Below are 22,603 nucleotides of genomic sequence, written 5' to 3'. Positions count from 1 at the left end.
CGCCCTATGTATAAACTAGAAGCTCTAATGCTTAGCCATGTACAATTCATTGTTAAAATTACGTATTAATGCTAGTAAGTCAAAGCAAATATAAAAAGTAAAGCAATGTCTAAAATTCAGCAACATCAAGGTATGAGCCTTTTTCTTAGACACCAAAGACAGACAAAACCAGAGTCTATATGTCTGGGTTTTCCCACAGCCATCCGTCTTGGGCTGCTGTTTAAAATCATTGTAAAACACAAAGCAGAAGGAAAGAATGACTGGACTGAGTAATTGCTGTCTGATCAACTACATTAGATAACTACACCATCACTTAGTAGCTAATCCAGGCTCAAAGGTGCTTTTAAATATACAGCAAACAATGTAAAGTTTAAGAACTATTTTTTAAGTTCAACGCATGCTACAAACCTTAACAGGAGCTAGAAATAGAAAGGTTTGTTCTAACTTTTATACATTTTTATACTTGCTAAGCATAAAAATAGAAGTCAAATTGCACAGTCCTGTTAGCTACCAAAATGTAACGTGCAAATAAAGTGCCCAGGAGACCTAATAAAATGCCATAAATGAACTACTGTAAAAAATATCAGACCACACCTATTCAGCAGGATAAATTCAAATGTCTTACAAAGGAAAGTATTTTCTTTCCATTTTATGGAACAAGAACTGTTTCAGGGAAAGAAAGAAAGAGTTTCAGAATATACAATGAAACTTTGAATAATAAGTGAAAAAGGTTGCAAGATCAAGTTGAATGCAGAATGGTAGTCAATTCCACTATAAATTGGAACAGGATCAAGCAGTGATGTAGCATCTACTGTTCGAAGATGCATAGGTAATACTGTTAAAGCAACACACTTTTGTACCTAAGATTGCCTTCTGCAAGCATTCAGTTCCATAACCAACGTTCTTCTGGAAATCAAACAAAGCAGAGGCTTGCTGTTTTTGCCTTTGATACTACTATGTGAACAGTTAGTTGCCACCAAAGTGAAAAAAAAAATAGCTGGAGATTTTGTAAATATATGCACTCAAGTCTTTGTGTAAACTCTACCTACTAGACTAGCCAGATCTGTCTGGAGCCAAACCCACTGTGCAATACTGGATGGATCACTGCAGGTAGCCTGCTATGGAACAAACCCAAACTCGATCAAACATGGCAATTCAACTACTGATAAACAAATCAAATACACAATTATAAAGCGTACAATATATGAGTGTTTGTACATGCTTGCAGGGACAGAGACAGACACAAACTGACAAGATTATTTAGTTGTGAGAGTACTACTCTTGAATGTAAAACATGCAGAATCACACGAAAATCATAGACAGTTTTTGTAAAATCTTTGAGGTTTTACTCACCAAAATGTTCAATGAAAGACTTCCATTGACATAGTGAGATGTCAGTTAAAAATCTCAAATACTGACTTTTTTGAGCTACAGATCACATATCCTACAGGCCCAACCTGGCAAATTTTCTCATTTTATAATCTCAGTTGTTGGCCCTTAATGAAAGGTGGCTCATTTAATCCTTTGATTAAATTTCATTTGATTAAAGATTTCCAATGATACCACCAAATTCCCGGATAAAAGTGCTTGTCTATAACTGACATACAACATGTGGCCATCCTATAGCAAAATACTGAGGCTAATGCATTTCTAACTAGGACTGAACCAGCAATTTAAAGACAATTTAAGTTACTCTAAAGCAAAAAAAAATCTGAAATGAACCACAATTGCCTTGGAGGAAAGGAGGCAGGAAGTGACTTTGTCAAAATTTAAGCAAGACATAACTCCCTCTTTCCTGATTTAAGCTGTCTGCCTCTTATTTTTTAGAGAAGTTACATTGACATAGAAAATAAAAAAATCTTCTCTCCATCCAACAGAAATCCTAGAAGGCAGCTGGGCAATCCAGACTAACATGAAATATTCTGCTAAAATAACAAACTAAATAAAAAGGTAACAAGGGCTAAAGCAGCCTAGACAGCTTAGCATCACTATCTGGAAAATAACTTGGCATCCAAGTCCACAGCTACATCCAAACAGAGAGAAGATCAGCTCTGTTTGCTACATCAAACATGTCTCAGATTTTTTTCTGTCTTCCTCTCTCTTCAAACATAAATAGTTCCAGGCTCTTAAATAAATTAGCTCAACTTTGGTTATACAAGCTGTTTCATTTTTCTCCAAAAGGGGATATAGATGTTTGTTTTAAAATGGTAAATAAAATATAAATGGAGATTTTCCATTGCATAGTGGTCCTTTCTAGTAGGTAATGTTCAGCACTGTGTCCATTTTTCTTTCTTATCCTATACTTGGGGATCAGACCACTACTATGACTATTTCTAATGGAAAACTCATGAAAAATAGTATGCAATAAGACAAGGTTAACCTGTACTTATTGACTGTAAAAGAAAAATAAATACCAGGTTTAGAATATATAGAAAATAAGTGCAATAAAATTACTTATCATCATAAATTGTTCTTTTAATTAATCTTATTTTTCTATGTGTATGTGTTGTGTGGAACCTGTGAACCCTAGAAAGACAACCAGTCTTAGGAGTTCTACCAAGCACTTACTAGTCAGCTCAACAGCTCAAATGGAGATGTTTCTAGGAGTCAAGTAGCACCTAGCTGGATTATGTATTTGCTGTTTTGTTGTTGTTGTTGTTGTTTGTTTGTTTGATTGATTGTTTTTTTTTGTTGTTGTTGTTTGTTTTTTTTTGCATCAAGATGGTTACTGTAGCATACCTCTAGGGTAAAAACATATCATGCAGTAACAACACAACACTTTAAACAAAACATTTTATAAAAAGATTCACCATAGCTTCAAATGGTGGTGTTATTTTTTATATTAATGTGGAACATTTTGATTGTGTTTACAAAAATGTAAAACTAAAGCAGGTCTTAAGTACTTCCATGATGGAATGTAAAGTTTGGCTTTAGGGCATGATTAACCAAGAGCATGGGTTTTTCTTCTTAGTATTACAGCGACGCTTCACATCCTTCCTAAAACTGGCTGGAGTGAGGTGTCTCTGGCTTTGAATCTTTCTGTAGCATGGAGTGGATTATTACTATTATTATTGATTTATGGTATGCCTGTCTGCTTCCAGCCTCAAAACACTTTACTAAGTTACAATATACATTGGAATTATTTCACATCAGCTACCACCACGTTGTAGCCTTCTCTGGAGGGAAACTGAAGGGAGCCATTAGGATGGTGCCTGCAACATTAAACAACAATCCAGGAGAGGAAGTAGAGAATACTCTGGCTCCTTAAAGCAATGGCTCAACAGAATGCAGCCACTGAACTGCCATCCAGCTGGGACACCAAAGTCAATACTCATTCACTGTGTGTGGTTAAAATTAAATCTTCTAATGAAGTGAGATGGTTTTAGTGGTTAGAGAGTGAGTGCAAAGTATTATTCTCCTGTATTATTATTTGTAAGTCATACAGCTAACAAGGGAAAAGATCACACACAGGAAAATAACAGACAGTTAGATAATGTTCCAGGCCTAATTTCTAAATGACATTTGAGCAAGTAAAGTTTGGAAAAATATGTTAAAAAAAATACAGAAAAAAAAAAAGGAATTGGCAGCTTCTCAGTGTTTTTAGGGAACTAAACTAAACTGAACAGAAGTGATGTCAGTTTTTATCCCCTATAATTCTGGTCCATAGAAAAGAACATTATTAGCTTCTGTTAACGAGCAGGTATTCCCTACACACTCCTACAAATGCTTCTGAATTTTTCTTTGCTTAGAAAAAGAAACGGTAAAGTATTGAGCAAAATAAAACCTAGCATTTTATTTTTGTCCCTGAATCAGCAAAATGCATAGATGTTTGTTTGTTTATTTATTTATTTATTTATTTATTTTGTATAGGAGATTTATACATGTGACTGAAAAGATCCTCAGACAATGTTATCAAGCTCTCCTTTCAGGGTAATTGCTAGCTGGTTCTAATCATTCCTACAAGAGATCATTTGAATGTTTCTTTTTATGACCCCTCAAACTAGCACACAGAATCTCACTCCATAATGTAATAAACAATTCTACAACCAGTGCTTAATTAATTCCCGAAAGTCATCAAAAGCAGCTATTAATGATGTTTCTTTTTATCTAACCATAAATATGTGAGTCTCTTGGGATAAAGTATTAAAAAAGAACATTCTGGCAGAACTAACTGTCAACTTGATAAAGCATAAAATGATCACCAGTGAGGGTAATTCAAAATATGACGGCAAGGCTACCTAGTCTGATTAGAAAGTTAGGTCAAGTTGGATTAAATTTCTCTTAATGTTGTGCTTATTAAGATGAGGACAGAACAGACATGGTGTGAAACAGAAAATCCAAATGAATAAGCAAGATAAAATACTACAACATTTAGAAACTGGTTGTAGTATTCTGATTTAAAAATCAGTTCTATATGGGAATTTGCTTTATTGTGAAAATATCAACATTTATTGTAATGAGAATATGGACAGTGTTTCAGGGTTGTTTAAAACCTGCATATCACAAAGAGCAGGCTGATATTTTCAAGAGAACTTAAATGTTTCAGGAACCCAAGTATCATTTTCACAAGTAAATCTGGCAGTAGGAAGCCCTTAAATGAAATTTAGTTTCCTGGCAACCCAACCCATTGTTGAAAATTAGATTTAAGCTCCTAAAGGGCTTTGATGTTTTTGCAAATCACACTTCCTGCAGCACTGCACAGCTGAATAGGTGTAATACAGTAATTTACCCTTCTATTGAGGCTATCAAGAATGGAATCACTTTGATGGTTTTAGTGATGTCTGGCATTTTGTTTTTGTTTTTTTCCCTTTGCACTATGAAAAAAATAATTCTGGGCATATCCAGTGATGACTGGTATCTGTGATTGGAAATAGGGAGAGAAGATTGAGAAGGCACATGCCTTTTCCAAAATAAACTCATGTACTCCTTTGTGTACTTGTGCAGTGGAGTCTGTTTGGTAGCATGTTCCACCTTTGGAGGAACTCCATGAGCTGTTGGGCACTTGATGGACAGCAGTTTTCTGAACATCTCCTGTTGAAGCAATCGTTGTGACACCTACACACAAAAACATGAAATATAATGGTCTGGACCTAACCATTATGGTTCTTACTACGTGAATGGAAATCCAAGGTACAAATACCTATAACAATGAGGTTTTAGTTATTAATACAAAGGAACAGATACAACAGGAAACATTGAGAAACACAGTTGAAAATAATTTCAGACTCTTTCAGGCTCTGCACTCCCCTGGAGTATGCAAAGAAGGCCTCAGATCTTCAGGACAGTGCTTTCAGATCTCTTGACCTGTGGAAGGATGCAAGCTCCTACTGAAGATGAAGGCTGCTGGTTGCTGCACTTAATATCGAAGACCTTACTGTTCCAAATACTTTAGAAAACCTGCACTTCCTTTAAAGAGGAGTTTTTTAAATTTAAAATTTCTCATTTTCATATTTGTTTCAATATTTGGTAAAACTTTTTTTTTTTTTTTTTAATATTGGGATTTTCTGTGAAAGAGAAATTCTGTTTTGCAACCATTTTCTATTCAACAGAGCTATTCAGATGAAAGCATTTTCCTATTCATTCCACTTTGCAACTAACTGGTGCCACCCCATATGTATTGCTCTTCCAAGAATGATGTGGCAGCCCTGGAATAGCTAATTAGTTGGGCTGTATGATGCCTCTGCCAGAAGTTTCAGCTTCCAGAGGCATTCCTTTACGCAATGGTGGTGTGGGTTTGGCATTTGCAAGGATACACACAGTTTCAGAAGCCCACAGGCACCAAAAGTTAGCCTGTGTTTTATAGCTGGCTCATCTCAATCCAGTCACTGAGCTGATGTCCTAACCACAGTAAGTCAAGTAAACTCCTTCAAAGCACTCAAGGAGAAAGCTTTTGGTTAATTTATTTTTCCTTTTTAATAAAACCTTGTCTTTGAGGATTTTTTTGGATTTTTTTTTTTTAAAAGAAAAATTCAACTACTACAGCTATTTATTGTGAAAATTATTAAATTCTAACATTTCTAGTGAAAACACCTTTCTCATTTGGCCCTCAAATTTTTGGATGTTGTTAAGGTAAATGAAAGATGTCTAAATCCAGTACCTTTATACTTGGTCACCACAGCTGAGTTGACACTCAGAGGTTCTTGGAAGGTGACAGTGAGTGATGTACTGCTTGTTACCATGAGACAGACATTGGTTGGCGCCTCAGGGGCTCCTGGGAGAGAAGAGAAAACATCAGCTCTTCAGCACAACAAATCCTATTCAAACAATGTTTCAGAGTCTTCAAAGAACCCACTGAAAATCACCCTGCAATTGTGAGCTTTGGGTTGTAGGTGTTTGTGTTGTAGGTGTTTGTGTTCTCTGCCTTTTGAGAATTTTAATTAGTGCTCCTGCTAACAATATGCTGCAGACACCATTTGTTTCTATCATGCTTTTTGGCTCCTTTCAGTTAAAAATATCTTCCTGCATATATGTAACCCAATAAAACAGATTCATGCTAATTATGTCAATGAAAAGCCCCTATAAATCTCTTGGGGTGGGTAGGAGGAGAGAGAAAGGACAAAACCACAAAGAGCTAATTAAACCTTTATGGTTTCACTAACAAACGCAAATATATTAAATAACAGAAAACATTTTTACATTATTGTGATGCAGAAATTGCAAATTCCACAAATGTTTCAGTGCAGTAGTTCCAAAATACATTTGTCAGTTGAGACCTAACATTTTGGAGAAAAATAAAAAAGTTTAATTCACAGAATATCAATCAGACTCAATTCAGAAATCAAACAGAATGTCATTACTTACTGCTGGAGCCGATTTTAAAAAAATCATTATACTAACTTACAATACTGCTGCATTTTCTATATTTAATGTCTAATACAAGGAGCACTGCATCTCTCTAGAAGTAATCTTAAAATACAATAAATTTGAGAAAATTTTTTGTAAGTACACATATATAGAGATGGCTGCAAAAATGTTTATAGCAATGATTATACTTCATTTAATAGGATACGGCTAAAAGATCTAAATGTGAAACAGTTCAGCTATGTTTACTCCTTCCCATGGGCCCAAATTCACATTTATTTTGGGTAGACTCACTTGCAGAATGGTTTAAAGTGGCCCAATCTGTGACTACACTGATGAAATTTTGTATGTAGATGCCAACAAAAAAATTACATTTTCATGGTTTTATATGAAAAATAGTCCTTTAAAAAAGGTATTTACAATAACTCCATTATTTTAAAACAAAAATATTTTAAAAAATCAGAATAAAACAACAGCAAAAAAAGACTAATGTTCCTCTCCCTTTTTATCCACATTCATATATTTTTCTAATTGTCCTATTTTAAACTTTGATTACATGAAATGAAATCCAGAAGTAAATGTGAAGTGAAAGAAGCAGGACAGAATCATTAGATTCTGAACCAGGAGTTGTGGATCTCATCTCAACAGTTTTACATGGCCCACTCCCTTTAGGAGCTGTGTGCTTGCTACTGTCAGATATTTGTTCCTCTCTGGTCCTAACATCAATTTCTTTCTCATTCTGTGCAAGACTATTTAATTGCATATGCCTTAGTTTTCCCATCCTAACATCTACTTCACAGCAGTGCTCTGAGAATCAGTTAGAGCACCCTTTCTCAACAAAGGCAGTGTTCTCAGTTGTAGAGTTCTTGTCCTGAACTTTGCAACTATTTTCTTCTACTTACTAGCATGCTCGTAGCCTGCCTTCATGTGCTTGTATAGCCTGTATCTCCATTCCCAAGCTTTTAGTTGCTTCTCTTTTTCCGTGTTGTCTGTACCAAGGCCTTCATTCATCAGCTGTGCAGACAATTCAGTAACTCGCTGCTGGGCTTCCTGGACCAATGTACTCAGATGCATTGACCTGCTTTCCATGTCAACAACTACCAAGAAAAGGGAAAAATAAAAAATGGCTTGAGGGACTCACATGACAAAATTCTGGCCTTATGAATTCCAGTGTAACCTATGTAAGGTCAAATCTTTGAACACTCTGCCTTCCAATAGATATTTTATCATCAGCTTGATTGGAGGTTGGTACTGGTTATTGATAAACACATACAATATATAAATCTCTACAAAAGAGATCTAATTGGAAAAGTTAAGAATGAGAATTTTATGCTTAAGGGCCGTGGCTGGGAAACAATGGTTCTCTTTCCAGGTTTTTCTTGTACCTCAGTTTTGCCCATGTAATATCTAATTAGTCCTCTGACAGACTTGACAGATAGCGAGCAGTTTTACATGTGGAGATTGTTATTCACCAGTGCTCAGAATAATTTTAATTCAAAATTTAGCAGTCCAGATTGCCAGTATGAACTATCGTGTACTATATAAAGGTAAAAATGACAATCATATTGATTACAAAACAAAAAAGGTTTGATCTGAACCCAAGTCCACAAAACTGCCCTAAACCAGCCCCTTGATTATATAGAGAAATGTGATGAATCAAGCACTATTTTCGGAATTGCTCTTAGTCTGAAATTGTTTAAATCTATTTACAGATTAGAAAATAGGATTTGTAAAGCTACTTAATCTGAGAAGAAATGCAACAACTAATTTGATGTTCAATATGCAGGATATAATGTATAAAAGAAGGAATTCTGAAATTACAGAAAATAACTATTCTCTGGTGTCTGGTAATTTGCAGAAGAATCCTGAAATAGTTTTAATTTAAAAGACTTATTTATCCAAGACTCTTCTCTGGCACAAGTCACTACTCTTAGCAATAGTATGGTGTTGCTGTCTAGGGACAAGCAGGCTGTTAGTTTCCCGAAGGTTCTTGTAAGGAACAGCAGCAGTGTTGCACAGGCTGCACTGATCATTTACTTGCATAAGCCAACCAATAACAGTTTCTGGAAACATCAAACTGTGCCATATAAGGGACTAAAACTCTGACTGGCTTTTGACATCAAAACACTCTAGACCAAACTTCTTGTTCAAAACAGGGCCAGCTACAAGGTCAGGCCAAGATACTAAGGGCATTACCCATTCTGGTCTTGAAAACTTCCTAGGACAGAGTCTTTACAACCCCTCTGGGCAACCTGTTCCACTGCTTTACTGTCCTTATGGTGAAAAAGGTGTTTGTTTTATCCGGTCTGAACCTCTCTTGCTTTAACTTTGCCCACTGTCTCATTACAATATCACAATTGAATTTTATCAGATCTAAGTATAATGCTACATATTAATGTGAAAAGTGCCATGGGATCTTTAAAACCACAGGAGGAGAGCAAAGAATTACTCAACACCTCTGACATCTGAAAGGTTGTTTTTGAAGAATGTTTGTTTCTTAGACTTTGCTTTCAGAAGCTGGCTTGTAGCCATCCTTCTTGAAGTTTGATCATTCTTCATATGGACATCAGAGACATATGGCCAGGCTTACTGGAATCTGCTGGTATTCTCTAAACTGCTGTTTCCTGGGAGGCCAAAGGTGACGGGGTTTCCTGGATTCATGCCTACAATAAGCATGCAACACATCTGATAGCACAACAGGACTGAGAAAGGAGATTTTATGTGCCAGAACTTCAGGTGATTGTGAATTGGCATTGGTTCAAGTTCTCACTGAGTATCTGTTCCTCTCTGATCGACAATTGTCAGGTCTTGGAAATGTGTCAGTTCAGCCACTGGAAATTTTAATCTTATTTATATTTAGGTTCACATGAATAAGACTAGCCATATATGATGAATAAGGATAACTGAAAAGTTTGATAACAGTAGACTTCGACAACAGCAAATGTTTTTCTTCCTCCCTGCTAAATTAATATTTTAAATGTTGTATTTTCTGATCCTACTTTAAGAGATTTTGGGTTCTTGTGAAGATTTACACAGTCTGAGTTCCATGTGGAAATGAAGATTGTAGTTTTACATTCTATTGCTTTATCTGCTCTTCTGCCTATTGCAGGCAGCAGTCCAGGTGATACAGCTGGAAACTCTCTCTCCTTCAGATCCTCTTTTCTACAGCATTGAGTCTATAATGAGATTTCAGCTGGGTCACTGGTCACTGATGCCAGAGATTTCTCTATAGGAAGTTTTCAGTGTACACTTGCAATGGGGAATTTCTTTACCTTGCAGTCTCCCAGGTCTTTGTATTTGTGCTATGCAATCACTTAATCAGATTAAGAGATACTTGTGTCCTGTCCCAAAACTGGTGTGAGTCAGAATTTTACCTTGAAATCCCCCCTCCTACTCAGCCTGGAGAAGTCTTTCTCAATTGCTCACCACTCACTCACCAGAGAAATGAAAATGCTCCTACTAGGTGCTGAATCATGTTCTTGAAGGCCCGACATCATACAAACAGTATGGGTTTAATTCTAACAAGTTTGGTTAAATAGAAGAAGCAAAGCAGAAAGACTAGAGAAAATAAAGTGGCCACTGTCATTTTCACAAGAACAAAGTCATATACAAAGCTGCTCCAGACCTTTGTTTTGAGTGCTGAAAACAACTTTTTGCATTTTTCTCTTAAGTAGCAATCATAAATCATTAAAATAAAAATAATAATAATTAATAATTAAAAAAAAAAAACTAACAATCATTTGCTTTTTATTGAGAATACTTCAACCGTTATTTCAATCAGAAAAGCTAAAAATCAAGATAAGTGAAGTGGAAATTTGGTGGGTATATTTTGAAATGGAAATGAGGTGGTTATGTATTCATATTCTCTGTGTTCATAGGCATGTTTGCATTAATTACAGGAAATGAATACTAATTTATGATTGCCCCTGCTCGCCATCAGACTGCATTTATTTACAGATGAGGTCAATGAAAAATTAGTTTAGTCTTTTTTACTGCTGTTTAGAACACTCAAGACTGTGTTTTCCTCTAGATTTGTCATGGTTAATGAATGTTGCTTCAGCAGTCAATCATGTACTCTAAATGCTGTCACACTTTTTTTTAAAGCCTCAGTCATGAACCATGACAGAAAAATAAACAAATAAATATAAAGCTAAAAAACTCTTTTCACTGAGCAGCTACACTATGCAAAAATCTCCAGGGAAGGTTAAAGGAGGCCAGAATAAATGATAATATAAGTGCTGTGGACATAGAAAAGCAATAAAGGTGTACCAACACTGAGGGTCTGGCAAAAAAACTCAGCACACACACACACGCACACACACACACTCCAGTGAAAAAACTGGCAATGTTAGTAGCCTCAAGGTGCAATTTCCTGGAGCACTGAGATTGACATGCCAGCACTAAATGTTGTTAATTTAACTAACTTCAAATTAATGGCAGAGTCTGCAGTGGCCGAACCCCTCAAACACAGTCTCATTATAGCCTTGCTGGGAATGTCCTAAATATAGGCATTGACAGTTTGAAACAAATTCGCATACATTGGTGTATTTTTAGACATAAGTAAGGCGTCAGAGTTTGTGTCATGGTTTACGGTTGATTAATTGGGTTGGTAAGTCACCCTCCAGCCCACAAATCGTGCATAAAAATGCCCATGAAGGAATACAAAGGACAGTTCTATAACTACAATATGTAGTTATAAGCAACAATGGTATTCCAGTAATGCGTGAAGGCCTATTTTGTGCTTAGATATTCTTTGGTTCTGTAGAACTTTGAAGTCTCATTTGACTGCAATTTTAGTCCATTTGAAGAATAGGGATGAGGAGTTACGAGCAGGAATCTGAGGTAATGGAAATGTTAGATTTCAACACAATCATTCTCCTGAAGGCAGCATAACCAAGACCAAAATAATCAAAATAAACCACAGCCTAGATAACCCATAATCCTTTCATTTTTGATGACGATCTCCATTTTCATGCCATGATCTTGTATCACTCACTCACTCAGTACCCGTTTCTGTATTTTTAAAGATTTCTTCTCAGCATTGATATTAACTCAGCTGCCCCTCCATTCATTAGGTTATAAATTCAATCTGATTGATCAGTTGGTGTATCAAAAACAGCCTGCTTTGCACACATTCAACAAAGAGATATTTCTGCAGATGTCCTCCAGCACTGTAGTGCTATTGCTGGTATGATTATCTTCATGATAAAGCCAGTCAGATTTTGTGTGTAATGTGATTAATTTCCTAAAACAATAGCAAACCTAATCTCTTACAGGCAATTATCTAAACCAATTCAATATGTGTACTTTACTTACAGTGTGGGCTTTCCTTTGCCCCAACGTGTAGAAGAGTCCTAGCAATAGGGACGTTGTTTGTCAAAATGGCAATATCCAATGGAGTTAGTCCTTCACTGTTTGGTGTGTTCAGGTCCAGTTCCTCCAGTGTGTATTGATAAAGAAGAATCTGAACAGCATCCAGATCTTGCTGTTCTACGGCCTCAAACATAGCTTCATTGCACTGGAAATTCTGTGTACCAATAAAAATAAAAATAAAAATAAAATCAGTAGAACTTTCCAAATGTCACTATTTTAAAAAATAGGGAAAATTTGAGTTTTGAAAGATTATTATAAAATATTGAACCTTCAGCCCCATCCTAGGTTCAGCTAGAAACATGGAAGTTGTTTACAACAAAACTGAACTTGCTCTGCCTCTGGAGTTGTGTACTTAAACTTGGTTCTTGGCTCTAGGAAGATTAAGACGAGATTCAAACCAATCCAAAACAAATTTGCTCTTATTTAGATACCTGTCCTGTAATTGAACCATATAAGAAATATTGTATGTTTTTGATATGGAACTGGAAGAAAGACTATGATTTTGACAAGGTGTTGGACTACTTATTTTTTCGATCTCTAAATTTAAAGTTAAAATCTGGGGTATACAAACTCAAGTAACCAAAATTCAAATCAAATAAGTCATTCTGGAGAAAAACTTGCACAGGTGCAGTGTAAGCTATTAACAGGTACTGTTCACTCCAACACTTCAGTCATTTCTAGGTGCTTATGTTTTTGCATTTAACTTGTAAATGGAAGAAGCTTTGAAATACATCATCTTTAAATAAAGTAGAAATAACTATCCAGTGAACATGTTCAGAAAAAGTGTGTCTGATCAGCAGAGAACGTAAGCATAAGCATAAAGGAAAGCAAAATCAAGAACATACATGGCAGCAGCTCTGAAGCAGAAAGATCCAGTGAACCTTTTTCCTTACCAATGACAAGTATATAAAAGAACCGTAAATACAAAGAAACCTATCATTTCTTAAATGAGCTGGGGAGAAGCAGGTGCAGGAGGGTAGCATGGCCTGCAGGTTTCTGTTATGAGAACATCATTCTGGAGCCTACAGTAATGACATGTTATTTGCCAAGATTCTTTAAATTCCTTCCCAGTTCCCCATTGCCATAATTACCCAATAGTGTGGCGGCTTTTTTTTCTCTTAAGAATGAATTAGTAGAAGCAAGAGGCCCAGCTAAGCAAGGAAGGCTCAGCATGTGGTCACATAAAGGAACTGAGATCTATGTAGGCATATCGTGCCAGCAGGCACACTAAAGAAATGTATACATAAGGGACAAAGTGATCCAGATACATTATGTAAGCTAGTTTCCTGTATTCTGAAACCCATAATGGAAGAACCACAGTGACAATCCTTATACAATAATATATATTTTTTTTAATGATGCGACTAAACTCTGAATTGAAACTATCTTCTGCTGTGATTAGACATTAACATTTCAGCCATATCAAAACACCTAATTTTCTTTTTTCTTTCTTTATTTCTTCTTTTTTTTTTTTTTTTTTTTAATTAATGCAATTTTATCTGGCATTCCCCTGCCTAAATTCTGCCTTCGGTGAAACAATACTTTCTGACAGAGCGCTGATCTGTAACATCTTTCCTTTTCTCCTGAAACACATAGACTAACGGTTTGCAAGTGGTTCTGAAAACTTGAGTCCACAGCTACAATTTGGAACTTGTTGAGTTAAAAATGTCCTTAAACACTTTGTCTGAGGCCTGACAGAAATCTTTTGGTCTTCTGCTTTGCATGTTAAGTATTCATATCACAGTAAGAAATTGCAAAATGATGTTACCTAAAAAGTTTTAATATGCTGAATATTAGGGATCAGCAGAACAAGTAAATATAAATAAGACGTACCCCCAATTTTCAATATAGATAAATGAGACATCTATGTTAGAGGAATATCTGAGGATGAAATGAACTTTGCGGCAATAAATTGAACCTAAGGAGACTAGTGCAGACTTGGAAATCTACCTTTTAAACAATTAAATAGAAAAGGTAACTCACTCTGGAAGAAGGAAAAAAAAAAAAGTTCTGGCCCTTTGAAATTTCATTATTATGGATACAGAACTGTGAATGAAAGACTTTTTTCATATTAATGATTAGAAAAGCAAAATATATTCACCAATTCTCCAAAAATATTCGTCTTATCTACCTTCTAAAAAGCATTAATTTCATCTTAGTTTACACCCATTTCAAATTCTTTTCTTACTGATTTTGGAACTTTTCCTATACTGCTGTATTATGAAATAAAGGGGGAATTATGCTTCAGAAGCATATCCATGTTGATGCAATTAGAAAGCAAGCAAAATCATATTATTCTTGCAATTCATCACGGATAGAAAAATTTACTTAAGAGTGAATTCACAGATAGCTTACTACAAAGGGAATTGATTGAAGTAAACTGAATGACTGCATTAGTTCCCATTTCTATCAGTTAAGTTCATTTGAGGAAACACTGGCAAACAGCTGGGGAGTAGAAGAAAAAGGTAGCACTGATGATATTAATCAATGACAGCCTTGTGGTGGGAGTTCAGGACAGGAAACTAGGTACGTCTCAGATCAAATATTCACTTCTGTGGCAGTGGGTACATGCACAATTTCTCCCCTTTTGGAAATCAGAATAGCCATCCTCTTTTAATTGACCTTATGATTATGCATAAAGTTTAAATGAGTAAGCATTTGTAGAACACTGCTGTAAGTGCTGAATACCATTATGTGGCTTTAATTCCAATTCTGCGTGAGACTCAAATCCTGTACTATATCAGAAATTTTTTGCATTATAAAAAAACAAAAAAAAAACTGTTACATAATAATGATAAAACCATAGCTAAAATCAGCATTGCAGCTGAAATTAACTCAGTGATATGGCTGACAAAAGCATTTGGTCCTTTTCCAAATATTTACGTATACTTTAACAGAAGAGTTTTCCTATCTGAATGATTCCTGTGAAATTATTTTCCAAACTTCGATTTGACTTGTTATTTTTGGATTATTTGTCAAGATTTAGACCTGCCTAGATGTCTTTAAGAATGTATCTTCAGATTCTTGATTGCCAAACCAAATAACTGAAGTATTTCTGAAGTTTTCTCCTTAAGTAATTTGCTGAACAAAATCTGAGCACATGCTTAAGTTAGTTCCTTATAAATACTCTTGCCAGCAAATCTATTGGCAAGAACATTTCACCAAAAATGCAAAGATACAAGAGAATTTCTATTTCTTCATTTCATTAGAAATCTGATTGAAAAAGCTGCATTCATTTAAAAAAGAAACAGAGCATGACGTTTATAACCTACTTCATCCAATGCAAACAATTCTGAGACAAAATTGCAAATATAAGGTTTTCCAAATGAACAATTCAGACGCAACCAATAGTCTAAAATATGTTGGCACGTCTAGTGACTTCAGAGTGTAAAAACATGGAATTGTGATATGACGTTTCTAACTAGGCGTTCATGTATCCCTTGTCCACATAGTAGCGCACATCTAACCGTAACAGACTTATTTCAGTCAAAAAACATCCTCATGAGACAGCAAAATATCTACCACATTTTCAGCCATGCTAGTAAATTGCCCCATTTGGAAGTCTTCACCAAGCCCAGCTCTCCAAGCCTAGAAAACCTTCTACAGTACTCACTCACTTTTCCACAACTATTTGCTTTCACATAGATAACAAAAACATATTTGAAGATTATATGGTTTTCTGCAAAAAGCTGATCATATTCTATATATAAGACTCTAGAATTGCAACATTTTTCAGACATTTACAATCCAGGGGTAAGATGTAGTGTATTTAGTCCCATGTACTCAATTTCAGTCCAGTTGATATTGTCACAAATACTAAAAATATCTTCTAAATTCTGACTTCATTTACATCTACTAAGTAATTTATTCTGCTCTGAAAAGACAAAACCATTGAACTCAAAGTGAAACTGAATCACATCTAAAACGATCAGGTATAGTTTAGGGACAATTTTCACATTTCTTTTTCCTTGACTCAGTCTTGTAGCTTCTAATCATTAGCTAGACAGCTGTGTTATGTGATTAATTTATTTAGGTGTTACACTAGTGCACAAATGTATATACTGAAAAGAACTACAGTATTGCTTTGCAGTAAGTAATAACTATGTTCCAGTAAGTGATTCAGTGCTGGAGTGTTTAGAAATGCAATCTTATGTAGCTTAATTAAAATGAAGTACCCCTTTCAAGATATTTGCTCTAGGTTAGCCTGAAAAAGTCTACTATGTGCTACTGGAGTTGGAAAAAACGTTAAAGTAGTTTCTGCAAAGTCTTGTTTTGATAAACATGAGTTCAAGAATAAAGCTATTTTGGGACATTGCTATGTCTGCAGCAAGACAACAATTTACTGAATGGAAAGTGTTGCACAGCGAGAGAGAATGGAAAGAAAACTCCTCACTAGCCAAAGCTGAAAGAAAACAAGTTCTAACAAATGTTGTTCACTTGTCTGGAGACATGATTTTAGTCACTGACTTGCCTCTGTACCACAGAAACTCAATGATTAGAAAATACAACAGCCAGCAACTTAACCTGGAATATTTCCACCCCTTCACTAATTGCTTCATTGCCATTTATTTCTAGGGAAAACTGTAAAAAACAAACAAACAACAACAACAAAAAAAAAAAACAGGCAGAATAGACAGAATGGGTTTCGAAGCCTTTTGAGTTCAATGGGAAACTATTCACTGACTGTTGCAGACACCAGCTCAGACCCCAGACTGGTTATACCAGGTGGTGCCTGTGCCCACAGTAGGTCATCAGTGACAAAAGCTGTGTCACTCCTACAGCAGTGTAGTGGTTGAGAGGAAAAAGTTAACTGAAGTCTCTATTCCATTAAACTACCATCAAAAAAGCAACGCATAATTGATTCTTCTCATTATGACTGATTGAATAGGCACTTCCACAGCCTGATAGGTCTGCACTGAAAAGGGGAGAGAAGTGGGACTGTAAGCTCTGTTGATAGCAGAGGATTCAAGCCTCATCAGTGTGCTGCTCCTCAGTCTTTGGGATATCCTCATTTGTCATTTCTCATCAGTTAAGTACAACAGAAGATCCCATATTTGAAGGAATACATAATTTGAAGTGTGTATTTAGAGAAACACTGGTCAGAAGATATGTTAACAGACTGGCATTCATTCAGTCTAGATGTCAGTCTGCTCTGGCATGGTCCCCAGCACTAGTTTATTTTTAAATTTCACTCAGTTACAGACAAACTTGTAATTCAAAAGAAAAAGGCAAGAAGGATAGTAGTGAGAAAAGATGACCTAAGAGATCTTTTCCCACAGTTCACATTTAAATAGAGGTCCAAATTCAAATGATCTCCAAACTAAAGGCTGGAAACACACTGCCACAAGAGTACAGCTGTTAGCTACTATGCAAAGGTCATTGCTCTTCATAAGTGGAGAGATTGAAGGATGTGTCTGTTCTTCCTACTTATGGAAAAGGAGACTTTATTTTGTTATGGCAATATCAACAGCAGGTTCATCTTGTTCCAGCAAACGTAAAAGATTCTGAAGTGCACTGAGCTTGTACTGTTATTATTTCAGGAACATCCCATTGTTTAAAATCCGTGTGCTATACGTTGTATAATTTTACCAGCACTGGCATAAATAAGACTATTATCGAATGTTAAGACCAGCAGGTGCTTACATGTTTTCCTGTACCAGCACTAGGGTGCCTGGCTCTGTTCTGTCACTAGTGTAGAGGACCCAGACTATACTGGTCCTGTGTAATCTTTCTCACTATCTTATCTAGCAACCACCATCACAGTCTGTGACCAACCTTAATGCTAAGTCTTTACTCCTAAAATAAAACAACACCAACATAAGGCAGTTTTTCTTCAGCCTTCAGGAAGGTCAGACACATGATCATAATTTTAAATTTGAGAAGAATGCACAGCACTAGTCAGGTAACCGGCAAAGTAAGATGAGGAAAAACGTACAGATTAATAGGAAGGAAACTAGCAATTTGGTAAATATCAAGTAATTACCATTGAGGTCTTACGGAGACTGAGCCGGTCTGATCGAGCTCGAAAATATGCTTCGTCAAAGGATGTATGACTACCCTTCAGCTTCTCTGACAGGTTCCGATACAACCGCTTTGCAGCATTTGGAGAAGACGGCATGCTGTTCTTCTTAGTCTGGAGGAGACTTAAATTATGCATTTGCTGTGTCATTTTCACCTAGTAGTTCCTAGAAGAAAACAACAGCTGTTTAACAAGGTTTTGCTACACTAAAGTCATTGATCAGAACTGTATCACAGAAACACATTGCATGATTTTTGTGGCAAAAATCCTTTTCACACACAGTTTTAGAACACTTGGAAGCATATTTCTAGGCATTTTCAATGGCAATTCGCTCTTTAAAGAATTAGTCCCATGGATATCTATGGCAAGGCAGAATTAAGGATAGAAAAATAGACCACTGCAGAAGTATTTCCTAATTTGTGTAAGAATGAGTTTCATTTAATGATGGAAATGGACTCTTGACAGAGTGAGTTCTGGTAATGCAGAAAACAGGCTTTATAAATGTTACTGTAATGTTAGGATAACTGGTACATAATCTGCATTTTGACAGAATGAAACCAAACTAACCAAAAGGGAATACATCAGGTTACTGAATTTTTGAACTCGTCAGGTGACTTAAGGTTGACACAAGCACAACCAGGGCAAGACAGGTGGCTGAGAGTTCCTTGCTACAGAGACCGCTTTTTGTTGTTAGAGTTTTGAGGGGCATTTGGCAGGGGAGAACCTGCTCTGTAACTAGGACTCCTAACGCATTAAGTTATAGCAAATAAATGAAAGAAAAACTGTTTAGGTTCTGTTATAGGCATTATGAGGAATACATGGATTTTTACTTTAAACTACCGTGGCCAAAAGGTGTTCAGGGCACTGCAAACCAAGACCTTACATGCTATATTTTACAGTTAAAATAATCTGGGGTCCTTAGTGCTGCTGTTTACAGTTCCATACTGAAGGAACTGAGTTGCATCCTCAGGGTTGTCTCTAAGTGAGAAAGGTGACAAAAATGCACCATTTTTTCTTAATAGCAAACCTGGCTACTCTTTCAAACTATCTTTTCCTGTAAATAAGCTTTAGATTCTTTGTACTATGATACAAATCCTGTGACTTTGTTGTTATAGTCTCTCAGCCTGCATGTGAGCAAACCAGACAGCAGGACTAGACTCTAATTATTATTTACAATCAGAAAAGCTTTCTTTACTAAATACTCACCCTGCTGTTGGACGTGCTCTTTGGCATGAATTGGTTCCTAAGATTAAATACACCACCCAGATCTCATAAGCCATCTACACCTTCCTTTCTCATTTGCAAATAGTGGTGAAGCAGACATCCTGAGTAAACATATCTGAGGACAAGTAATCTCATATATTCTCCAAGCTCATGAGGCATTGGAGAGAGATCAAGCCAACATACTTATGATATGTGATGAGAAAATTTTGCTAAATTATAACAGTGCGTGCAATCAGAAGACAGCAATGCCGTGTGAGTTGCATTCATGAAACTAATATGCAAAAATGGTTATAGTAAGAAACAAGCTATCTGGGACTCAGGGAGCAGCAGTACTAGGATGATTTTGGACTGTCTTTCTCCAAGCTTATAGAGGAAAGGTAAGTGAGGCTCACACACAAGCAACTCAATTCATCCTGCATTTTATTACATGTGTTTGCAGTGACTACAAGGACATCTCCTGATATGAAGCTTTTTATTCACTGCCCACAGCAATAAGACTGCATAGACTAGACAGAAAGGCTTAGTGGGAACCAAGGAACACAGGGAAATATGTTTGATCAATGTCTCTGTAATGAGAATGTGCTTGTTAAAGTCACCTAGAGAAAACACTAGAATTAAGATCACCAACTTACAAATGTTCCAAGGAGCAGTAGTATCATTTGGAACCATGTTCTGGAATCCAAGTACGTCAGACCTTACCACATGGAAGTTGCTGGTAAGTGCTGAGTTTCAGTATTGGACAAACTTTGAAGGCAGCCTTTTGTTTTAGAGATGTATCAATGGAATAAGTTGGAAGTATAAACATGGAATAAAATGTGTTTTAAAATGGTCAAAAGATTTCATTCACATGCGTCTGTTTAAAATAGCGTCAATAATACAATTTATTTTCAGATATTTATTTTAAAAGCTTTAAAAATAGCAGATTATCAAAGGATCTTCATCTTTGACTATTCCATGCTATTACCATTTTAAGAAACTCAGCAATTTACCAAAAAGTAATGCATTTTTCAGAGTAACCCTCTCATAGTTTTTTATTAGCATATAGAACTACAGATCATCCCACATAAATTTATCCTCCTCTTACCTTAGTTTTCACCTGGGTGAAGCTAGCATCAACCAAAGACTCCTTTTCATCAATAAACTATGCTCAAGAATCAGTCCCAAACTGTATACAAAAACAGGCCAGTTAATATTATAGGTATGTTTATAAAGAAAGTTTCAATTTCCCAAAGCCATTTGATTCCAAGAGGGGAGATACTGAACACCAAATTATCACACTTATGAGAGCGTATGAGAGAGAACAATTCGCAAACCTAAATGTCATCAGGACATGGGCTAAAAAGCCAAGTAGATCCATCCAATACTTAATTCAAACATACCTCAGCATACACTACTTTGTTTGCTTTGGGATTTTATTTTTTACACCAAAAGCAACAAGTTTGGTACCTCTGAATGGCATAATATTACATTATGGAGAAGTTACAAGCTTCATTAAGCCCACAGGCCAATATGGAAATTTACCGAGAAGCTGTGTAGACATTTAGTAAGTTTACATTAAATAAATAAGGCTCACCCGCTTAGTAGGGCTTCTCATACTTATTGTGGTATTACTAAAACCAAACAATACCTGTTATTAAAGCTAACACAGCTTATGCCTTTATCAGTCACCCTAGGTTATTACATCTTGCTTGACCAAACTACATGCTTATCAACTTCAAGTCCCTAATTTTTTTGTGGAGAAGAGAGTCACTGAAGAGACTTATTTACATGGAACACCTTGACAGAAACATTTTCCTTTATCAGGAAAATTTATCTTAAGAGAGTAAAGCACTTCTCAATCTTTGAACAGTTTTCCAAGAAATCTGAGGGTTTGATAATCACATCTCCCAGTACACATTCAAAACTCAGTCTGCAGGTCAGTTCCATTTCAACATGCATACTGTAAAAAGAAACTTCTAAACATGCTACAGTTCTCTAGGAGGTTACTGTAGTCTCAGGAACAAAATAAATTTAGGTATCATTAGGCTTCTGGCCTATGTCTCCAACCCTGAAAAGCCTAGCAGCAGTTTAATACCCAGTCTGCTCAGGACTTTTCTCCATGGTGTGGACTACTGGTCACGTTGACTGTACCAAACCTTAGTTTGACTCCAGACATTAGTATCTCTGGGGGTTAGCAAAGTCCTTCCCACCATGACCTGGTCAAAGACACGGGATGTATACATTCAGAATAAAACAACAGAGTGTTACTAAGCATCTGAACAATGACTTCCAAGGACTGTAACAATGTTTCCATATTATGCAGTGAACATTTCTGAGTACAGAGCCAAAGCAATTCCTTAAAATTAGCATAAAGGTAAGAAGGGGACTGAATCTTTTAAAATCTTTTTAAAAATGTTTCTTCAGTCAAGAGCAGGTGGATCTATAGAGAAGCTAGATAAACACTGTAGGAGCTGCAGCTATTCAACAATACTACAGAATTGGTGCACCAGAAATGACTTGAAAAATACAAATATGCATTTTTGTATGCTAACCATCAGAACCCTGAAGCAATGCATGGTATAAACACAAAAAACAAAGCAACAGCTGGCATAACGTAAGGCAAATGCACTGCGTTCTTGACCACTGAAACAGCAAGATGCAAAACACTGCTGAAGATTATCATACTTAACATACATGTACTTTCTAGTCACACACAAGGTATGGAACAACAAAAAAGGAAAGGTGAATGTAAGCTGCATATTCTGGAAAACTTTCTTTAAGTATGGTCTTATTAAGCTGTAAAAATGACTCCTGGGGGAGCAAGTGAAATGAGATCGGGTAGAATCAGGAATAAAATACATAATAATAAATAAGGAAAACAAAGACATATCAACTTCAAAATAATAATAAAAAGCAACAGAATTATGTAACTGGATGTTGGCATTTCATTGTTATAGATGCATGCCATTTTGCAAAAGCAGCTTTATTCTCCTTTATGTAACTCATGCCCCCCTGCCCTCCTCCCCACTCCTATGTGAGGACACACTCTTTACATCACCAATCAGGTGAAATCCAAAAACATGCATCCACTGAAATAACAAATTCTGCCAGTGAAACATGCTTGACCTGAGGATATATCACTGTGACAACTAATATTGTTACAGTACATCAGACAAACAGTTTAGAAACAGGTGATGTCCAGAATGA

General features: G+C 36.1%; 1 protein-coding gene across 1 annotated transcript in view; it reads right to left on the bottom strand.

The window, feature by feature from the left end:
- Nucleotides 1-18,343, bottom strand: part of ANKFN1 (ankyrin repeat and fibronectin type III domain containing 1) — a gene marked incomplete at both ends in the record, with an annotated part of 54,686 nt that extends 36,343 nt beyond the window's left edge. The window contains 4 exons of the mRNA XM_084298283.1: nucleotides 6,098-6,211; nucleotides 7,704-7,898; nucleotides 12,118-12,328; nucleotides 18,158-18,343. Coding sequence (XP_084154409.1) covers nucleotides 6,098-6,211; nucleotides 7,704-7,898; nucleotides 12,118-12,328; nucleotides 18,158-18,343 — 706 coding nt within the window. The remainder of the gene's footprint in view (nucleotides 1-6,097; nucleotides 6,212-7,703; nucleotides 7,899-12,117; nucleotides 12,329-18,157) is intronic.
- Between the last annotated feature and the right edge of the window lie 4,260 nt (nucleotides 18,344-22,603).

Source organism: Netta rufina (genome assembly GCF_964035555.1).
Source record: "Netta rufina genome assembly, chromosome: 19".
In the NCBI taxonomy this organism is placed as follows: domain Eukaryota; kingdom Metazoa; phylum Chordata; class Aves; order Anseriformes; family Anatidae; genus Netta; species Netta rufina.
This window is presented reverse-complemented; position numbering and strand designations above follow the sequence as displayed.